At 39.4% G+C, this 9,397-nt stretch overlaps 1 protein-coding gene across 1 annotated transcript; it reads left to right on the forward strand.

Moving 5' to 3' along the window:
* The first annotated feature begins 742 nt into the window (after positions 1-742).
* Positions 743-5,616, forward strand: LOC125177576 (5-hydroxytryptamine receptor 1-like). Its single transcript, XM_047879519.1, has 3 exons — positions 743-938; positions 1,936-2,129; positions 5,392-5,616. The coding sequence occupies exons 1-3, from the start codon at positions 749-751 to the stop codon at positions 5,557-5,559; spliced, it is 552 nt and encodes a 183-aa protein (XP_047735475.1). The 5' UTR covers positions 743-748; the 3' UTR covers positions 5,560-5,616.
* Positions 5,617-9,397: the final 3,781 nt, after the last annotated feature.

The following is a 9,397-nucleotide window of genomic DNA, read 5'->3' on the forward strand; positions in this document are numbered from 1 at the left end:
GATCTCAGGCTCGAAAAACAGGCCTGCGGACCGAGGGCTTATAAATGATGAGCGGAGATCAGCTTTTGCTTCAGAAGATGGAGATCTGGGCTTAAGCGTAGTATGCAGAAACGGTGTCGGCGCGAGTAGAGATAATTTGTTTATGAGTTACCCCAGCTACCGGAGTAATTTATTAAACAGCCGGTCTTTGCCGCTGAAACCAGAAAAGAAAGTTCCTCACGCCTTCGTCGACAGATTACCAGCATCTTCTGCTGAGCTCCGCGGCTGTGGCGGTGACGCGATTAACGACACTGCGCCTCTGATGTTAAACCTCGAAGAATCTGATGATTTTCATGGAATTGTGTTTGATGATACTGAAGGCGATCATCTAATTACTAGTGAAGTTGGTTGTGCTCTATCGGATGCTCCTCTTCGGAGTCCTCCGTTATGTTCGCGTCTCTTGGAGCCCAGAAAGTCTTTAAGTTGTAGTGATTTTCGCTTCGGACAATCTTTTATCGACGCTTGGGCTCCTTTGCCGCATTTTCCATCTGTGATCTCGACAACCACATCCCAAAGCGTACGAGTAAGCAGAGTTATGAGTCCCATTAACATAAGTTTATCGTCTAAGGTCATCCGTCAGTCCCAAAGAACAGCAACACCTCACCAATCTACTCAACAGTCCCCAACTGATGTTCTCAGTATCAGAGCTACTAATCGGGATCAGCCCTCTCAACCTTACCCCGAGATAATATTAGTCAACGACGCTGTCATGAACGAAAGTACTTCCAACCAAAGTCACTTAGGGGATGGAATCCACACGATTGGCGTCATTGACGTGGGACAACAGCGAGAGTTTCGAGCGCAGTCTGACTCGCCCCTGCCAAACAATATCAAGAAAACCCGACAATCGAGGATTAAGTTCCAGCTCGCAAAGGAACGTAAAGCCTCAACTACACTAGGTAAACTAATATTATCGTTTAATTATCTCTATTGTGATTGGGATGTCAACATCATACTAATATTTCGACGTTTTTACGGATAAAAATTGAATATGATCGTGGGCAAGAGATTCGCGTTTCCTTAAAGCAAAACTTTGAAGCAATAAACAATACAACTTTGAAGAATAATCATTTATAAAATGTTACTCCATATAAATATTCAATATATTTTTACCCGGGTAAATTAATAACGCAATGAAGGTAGGCTTAATTGTAAACAAAGATGATGCTTTCGAAATCACTTCTATTGGGTAAAATGTTCGAGTATGTGCAAAGTTATCCCAGCAATTTTATTTTACTTGCCGTTCATACGTTCGAAAACAATTAAATAAATAAATGCCTGACTGGCCCTTACGTTAGCGTTATAAGCCTTGAATAAAAGTCTAAAAAGCAGAATGAAATACCTAAGTACCAGAGTTAAATGAACATTGATTAAACAACTGTTTGTGTAAACCAAACACATACAAAACTGAAACTCCTGCTGTTCTTCTGTCACTGTAGGCACCAAAAAACAAGTCACTATCTAGCATAATACTGGCAGAGGGCACTGAGGCAGAGCTGCCCTTGCCGTCAAGGTGGGAGAAAACTTTGCTCAAACTTTGAGTGATTTATTGAGTCCTGTGAATCCTGGAGAATTCTTTTACTCGAGTGTAAGCGGCCTTAGAGACGTTCACCGGCCTGGAGACGAAAGAGAATATCTCCCATGTAAGATGCCATTCAGTACAGATATTTTTGGCTGAAGGCAAAATTTCTCAAATATTTTGTGGGAAAATATTTTCCTACGTTTTTAGTAATGACGAGTGAAGTCAAAGACTAATATGTGAATATTAATGAACGGCAATGTTAATACGGAAATCAGAGTCAAATTATCGTTGTTCTGCGAAGCTCCAAAGCTTTTTCCTGCTGCTCTCTCTAACCTGGGATATGAATCCATTAATCTTTCTTCCTCTGTGGCCAGGAATCATTATGAGTGCGTTCATCATCTGCTGGCTGCCCTTTTTTGTGCTGGCTTTGGTGCGTCCGTTTTTACGAGACCCGAACTCCATCCCAATCTCGGTCTCGTCGCTCTTTTTGTGGCTGGGCTACGCCAACTCAACACTCAACCCCATCATCTACGCCACACTCAACAAGGACTTCAGAAGGCCTTTCCAGGTTTGTGGTCGCTATGCTCTTCCCCTTGAGTACCCAGTAATGGCTATCTCAAATGCTTTCTTCAGGTTTATTCCCACTTACCGCTGAACTCTTCAAACACCTTTAAAAACGCGCTCACTCCGAACAAACCTTGCATCCTTTATTCCAGAACTCGCTTTGGATAGAGCCTAGGCTTTACATTGGCAACTCCGAACAGTTTCTTACTTTTAAAAATCAAAAGCGAGTTTAAACGAGTCAAATGCGATTTTTATGCGCAGTTTTCATACACTTTCCCCGTTGCATCATGAATATTTCGAAGTTTCCGTAAATATTCTATGTCGTTCTAACAGCACCGTCAAATTCTGTATTTTTTTCACCCATAAAAATGCATAGGAACGTTGAAGCTCTTTGTGGCTAGGTGTATATGCATTATTGTTTGATTTTTGTGGAAAATTTCTGCACAGAGAAGTAATAACCCTGTGAAATAGCACTCCTAGAGTAAGCATTCTCTTTAACAATGACTCCGCCTTTTTGCATATTGATGCACCCGCTTTCTCTAACTTGAGTTTCAAGCAATTTTTGCTTAGGATATTTTTCCGAAAGCACCTTAAAAGGCACTCCACAGTTCTAACCTTTTAATGTTTTAAATCTTAAAGTTGGAATTTTCATTTTTACCAAAAATCTCTGCCACAACTTCACAAACGCAACGTTCACCGCTTCATTGTTCCAAAAGTATATTCTCTTCGATATCTTCGCGTTTCATCATACCTTACCCTGCTATCCGGCTACCCTAAATGTTATTTGGCAGGGTTCATGAATGTCTTCATCCCTTGCGATCAGAGGCATCAAGCGTCCGTATGATCCATTTGAAATGCTCGCCGTGTTGCGCTCAAATGGCAAGGAATGGTTTAAACGACCGTCCAAAGCTCTAGCCTTTCTTCATGGTCTCTTAAAATTCGGAGCGACGGCAGCTCCTTGCCATTCGTTTTAAACGCATTCTTGAAAAACAAAAATCGGAGTAGAGAATCATAGGAGGACTTCGTGGAGATGAAAGGCTAAGGATACGCCACGTTTGCTCTGGCATCCCAAACTAATCCTCCATACACTGTACATCGTTAGCAACCATGTCAGCATAGCATTGAAGTACAGACTTACTACCATGGTCCATGTTACATGGGCTCTAGAAGTCTGCATCTCCGACCGACAGTACAGTTTCCTGTCCATTAGTTCTGTTAATCATTACAGTTTAAGCGATCACGATAGCGCGTTGGCGTTCACTGCAGTCGCCAACCAACGTTGGGTAAGCCTAATAATCCTGATCTATATAATGGGATTCTTTAGATAATGCTACGATCGCAGCTTTGGTCAAATGTAATTTCAAGGTAAATTTGCATAATATATGTGCGATAGGTCGACTTAAATTTTTTTATTGCATTCAGGATGTGATTGAATGAATGACTATAACAAAAATTGAACGAGTCTAAAACGTTAGATTATTATGAGCGTCTCTCTCAAAATTATTGGGTTGGTCAGAAGTCAAAACGTGACGAATAGAGAAAACTTCATGCGATATTCGTCTTCAGTGCATCCAATAATTATAATGTAGCTGTGAATAAATTACAGTCCCTCCACTTCCTGCCTTTTACTTGCGCCCGTTGAAAAATAGCCCACAGAGGTCAAACTTCTCAGTATCACCGCAACGGAGCATCAATACACTAAATCCGTTTTCGCCTTATGATTCAAAATGGTCGTGACTTGACACGCAGAAATACCTCATGTCATCTCAATCATTAATTTGCTTTCTTGTTTATAGTACTTTAGCAGAGACGATATTGAGCTCATACCTTATTTTAAATCGGAAGATATCAATGGCCAATCATACACAGAAGAGCTATGCTCGTAAAAGCAGTTTATAAAATAGCCAAATACTTAAATGGAAATAAATATAAACTGCATATCAAGAGCAGCTTAATTATCACGTGTTTCCACGGCCACTAAACGAGAATTCATATTTCGTTTGGCTCATTAGCTGAGCATTTACTATGACATTTAACCCTCGTAACTAGAGCTGCACATGGGAGAAAATTTGTTAAAATTCATTTATTTGTTCATTTTTAAATCATTTTCATGAATCTCATGTGATTAATATGCATGAGCTCAATCGTACATTTACATCATGGTGAATTAAGTTTTGCATTCGTGTTCCGATTCCTTCTTGTTTGTATGCTTGGAAATTATCTGAAGCCTCCTCATCTTTCGGAAACTTGGTTACAATGGAGTTTTGATGCGCTAATGGCCAGGGTGCTTGAATTAAATCATTTACTGCACGTTACAGTGTGAATTAACGCGGACCTGCTATTACACTGAAGAGTATATGCAATGTTTTTAATGAGCCTCTTTAGAGTTAAGTGGGCTAGTTGTAATGAGGCGGCCCTACTTAGCACAAGTAGCATTCATTATTCCGGAACATAAAATTCAGCTGATTCCTCCCCTGTTGACGGTAACGAACTCGACTTGAATAACGGACTGACCGGTGGAACTTGAACCTCCCGTTAAATTTTCCACTCAACTTGCATAGGTTTAATTGGATAAGTTGAGACGAAGACTTCGTAGAGACCCGAGGCGTGGAGAAATCTTGTCATGTCCGGTTAAAGTAGACTCCATTCATTACGTTTGATGAATGTATGGGAAATTTAAGTTTTTGTTATGAATTCAGAATTTTTAACCCGTAGGTAGTTATCTTGGGAATGCTAATTTTGTGAAGCTTAAAGCGCTTCAATGGGAATAGTGATTTAAAATTTCACCAATGTTTCAAAAACATTGCTAAACTTTCAGCAATGTTTTTAATCAAAAATTGAGTCGAGTTGTCAAGTATAATTTTTAAAATACTGAGACCAGTCTCAGGTGACACAGCTGGAAATACTTTCAGACTCACCAATAATTATTTTTTCCTTTGAGCTGATCCTTCAAAATTATTTTACTATTTTTGCATAACCGTCGACAGTGGAATTCATTCCGAAAAGTCTGTCAAATCATGTGATTGCAACTCTTGGATTACAACTGTAAAGTTTGCTACTCAATATTTTTATTCCACATGCAAATTTTTATTTTTATTTATTGTCCTCAAAAACGATTGCGTAATTTTTTTCTTATTTGTGAGATCTCTAATACGAAGAGTTTACCCACAAGAAACCAGTTCCGATAGCGATCTAAGATCAGGTAACATTTAAATCCTAGGATATCTGGTACATTAACTCATATTACTTTTTTATACTTTCTGCAGGAGATCTTGTGTCTGCGGTGCTCGTCGCTGAATAACCTCATGCGCGAGGACTTCTACCACTCGCAGTTCGGCCCCGACACGCCCACGCTATCACACGTACGCGTCAACGCGCCCCACGACAGGGTCGACTCCTGCGAGGACGCTCCTGCCAACGATCAGCTCTCGTAGACGCAGAGCTTCACGAACTATTGTGGTTCAGCTTCTGCCCGTCACATGCAGCTGGCACCAAGCCAACAATCGGCTCTCGTAGACGAGACGCAGAGCTTCACGAACTATTGTGGTTCAGCTTCTGCCCGTCACATGCAGCTGGCACCAAGCCAACGATCGGCTCTCGTAGACGCAGAGCTTCGCGAACTATTGTAGTCCAGCTTCTGCCCGTCCCATGCAGCTGGCACCGAGCCATGTATCAGCTCTCGTAGGCGCCGAGCATCATGAACTATTGTAGTCCAGCTTCTGCCCGTCACATGCAGCTGGCACCAAACCAACGATCGGCTCTCGTAGACGCAGAGCTTCACGAACTATTGTAGTCCAGCTTCTGCCCGTCACATGCAGCTGGCACCAAGCCAACGATCGGCTCTCGTAGGCGCCGAGCATCACGAACTATTGTAGTCCAGCTTCTGCCCATCACATGCAGCTGGCACCGAGCCATGTATCAGCTCTCGTAGGCGCCGAGCATCACGAACTATTGTGGTCCAGCTTCCGCACATCACATGAGGCTTAATGCGCATTGATTCGACACAACTCATTCTTAACTGATGATTTACTACGACTGCTTGACCTAACTTGTTATTATCTGCTGATATAATGCAGCTGTTTCTTTACTACTGGTTTTTCGCACTAGAAATCTAGTACTACTTATTTCCTATCTGAATAATGTTTCTGGTGTAACAAAACATGCAGCGATACCTCATTAGATTTTTTTTTAGATTATTACAATTTGAGCAATAAGTGAATAATAATTCAAGTGAAAAATAGAAGAACATTTATGTCCATACATTTAATTTTTTGACATCCCTTATTCTCAGCTCTATGACATACTTATTGGCCTGAGTTATAATTGCGATCCTCTCGGGAAATTTGCCTCAAACCGAAAGGCGTTGCGGGGAACAGAGTTCTGTTTACCCGTTTAAACAAAACGAATTCATACCTCGAGCTTCGCATCTCGTGGAATTTGGGTAATAAGACTGCCTGTCTTCAACACAATGGCAGTAAACGAAGTCGGGCCTCTTTTGTCATTGTCCGCTTTGTACAACGTTCGGAGTGAGATGAATATTTCCCGGGCTGTGAAAAGAGCTGGTGGAGAACGAAGCAATTTGCTCGAGTTTCGGAGGAATGCTGTGTTCCAATAACTTGACTCCGTTTCATTCGGCTCTTGATGCCTGACTAAGTGTTTGTTTTGTTGTCTGGAAACGACGCGAAAATCACGTTTGGTAAATAGAGCGTTACTGGTGTATTACTATTCATATTATAGTGTGTAATGAGAGACTATGTTCAAATCTATCTCTACGATCATTATTTTACTACTGTTTACTATCAAATATTAATTGTATTCTAAACATGTCTTTCATAGGAAAAGTCATTATTTAATATTAATTAGTTGTTATTGTTGTACTCTCTGGTGCTAGCTTAGTTGACCTGATGACCAGAGTTGGTGCAACGAGGATAAAGGGACAGCGTATTTGAAATCATTTATCTTTACGTGTGATGACTGCACTCTGTACAGGCATGGCTTCGTCCCAAATGTGATTTATTCACTCAGATGCTTTAACTAATAATGAAATGCAACGGCATTCACCTCACGTCTACTGAGATGACAACTTTCCCAACGGATTTATTGAATTTAAGGTGTAATTTTTCTCACAGTCTGTAGGCCCTAATGAGAAGCAGAAAAGTTGACACACACGCACTCTTTGGTGTGATACAGATCTCTGTGTTCATCACTAGCACTGGTAAGTCTGATGTAAAAAGTCTATCTAAATTCTGTATATATTTTTACTTAGGGCTCGTAAGAAAAGATATGACTAGTCAAGAAATTCTATGTTTATCTATAAATGTTAACAGGTGATTGAAAATGTTTATTTTGATCTTGCGGCATCATTATTCTATAATTATTTCTACGTAATGTTGAAGGATCTTCGTGATTTACCTGATCAGGATTTCTTTCCCCTTCAAAGGAAGCGTGAAAAATCCACAGTATTAGCTTTAGAAAAATGAAGATCATTCGTATATATATACGCTTAGAGTATTTAAGTCAAAAAAGGGTATCGTCCAACTCACATTAATAATGATTTCAACGTTTTACAGCGCTACATATCTCATGCTGCACATTCTTACGTAAGAACATATTCGTCTACCACATGTTCAAAGTACATCAATCAACCGGGAAATTATTTTATCCTTTTTTCAATAGTTGATAACAAATTTGCGCAAATTCATTACGCATCACGAAATGATTTTGAATTTGCGAGATTTAGCCTCTGAGAACTACTGTCAATTTTTTGATAGCCCGATCGTCTGTTCATGAAAAATAAGTTGGAGAATAAATTATACTAGTTTCATATGCGAACCCTTCAGTTGAAGCTTATTCATTTATAAAATCATTGCATGCACAAAAAAAAACTACAAATGATTTGTCCTGCTCACTTTGACATCATTTTAGTCGCGAGTTCAGTAAACATTAATTATGTGAGAAGGTTCAAGTCAAAACAACGCAAGTCAAATGGCCCTATATACATAGGCCAAGTAACAATTGTATGATGCTCGTGGGGTTTCATACATCTTTCTTCTGATGAAAGTCCAGCGCGGATTGAAGACTTTGAGAATCCTGGTGCTTAATGTTCACATGCTTCTTATGATATGTAATGTGTCTGACTGTTTGAGGCAGGGCTGTTCGTTTGACTTGTACATACCCTGTTAATCATCAACATTCTAGCTCGATCACTATCAGTAAACGCTGGCATCAAAAATACTGTCGACTTTGATGCATAATAGTTCAATACGTACGGTGGTAACAGATTAGATGACTTAATATTCAATGTAATATAATATAATAAAGTAGAGTTTCCCGTGATGAACGTGAAGTATCATTTCGTTGTAATTATTGAAAGCGTAGAAGTGAATGAATAAAATTTAGATTAATTCACTAGTACTTCATATCATCTATAAATAGCTTGTGAGCAGGCAACAATATATTTCAAGTGACATTTGATGAGTTCATCAGCCCATGTAGCATTAGCATATCTTTATATCAGGTTGGCTGATGGCAGCGCTTTTCTTGTCAACGATAAACTACAAAAACGATGTCGCACGGGGATAAATACTTAATTGAATTTATGAAGGAAAAATTTTAATTTTACTTGAATGCTCTGAAATTTTTCAAAATGAACTGTTATTAAATCTATTATGAAGCTCGCTTGCAAACTTTATCGGAAATGAGTTCTGAGGAGAAATGTCTACGAAGTCCACTATTACTATCATGTTTTATTGCGTCGGAGAAACACATTTTGGAGAGCTTCTATTAGTAGCTTAAATTACGTTCACGAGAAATTGTCAAGCATATAATGCTAGTAAGAACGTTAATTTGTTCATTGATGGAAGCCAGAACCATCAGTGTCAGCAACATGACACGATACCAATCAATAGTTATCATCTCTGAACCGTCTGAAGCTTTGACTGCCAACTTGTATTCATTCATGTCTATTTTACTGCTCAATAGTCTTAATTATACTGCCGTGGTGGCATTCAATTCGATTCATCTAATAATAAAGAAATGAATTAAAAAATGTATATCCATGTCAGATCTGTCATCTTTTGGCCCTAAATATGGTTCCTCGTTTTCATCCAGGAGGCACCCTATTTATTAATCATAGTTTCAAGCATATTTGAATTCTTAATAAAAACAAATTATTTAAAATTTTTCATTATTCGCCAGACGTTGAATGCCGGTACTTCGAATTATATTGTTCCAGTATTTACTTCTAGCTTTCACACTGCATGGCAATCTGTC

This window comes from Hyalella azteca, unplaced genomic scaffold (genome assembly GCF_000764305.2).
Source record: "Hyalella azteca isolate HAZT.00-mixed unplaced genomic scaffold, Hazt_2.0.2 contig3233, whole genome shotgun sequence".
Lineage (NCBI taxonomy): Eukaryota > Metazoa > Arthropoda > Malacostraca > Amphipoda > Hyalellidae > Hyalella > Hyalella azteca.

Coding starts and splice junctions, on each gene's coding strand:
- LOC125177576 (XM_047879519.1), top strand. CDS start 749: ATGAACGAAAGTACTTCCAACCAAAGTCACTTAGGGGATGGAATCCAC. Junction 939..1,935: donor TAAAGCCTCAACTACACTAG/GTAAACTAATAT, acceptor CTCTGTGGCCAG/GAATCATTATGAGTGCGTTC. Junction 2,130..5,391: donor ACTTCAGAAGGCCTTTCCAG/GTTTGTGGTCGC, acceptor TACTTTCTGCAG/GAGATCTTGTGTCTGCGGTG.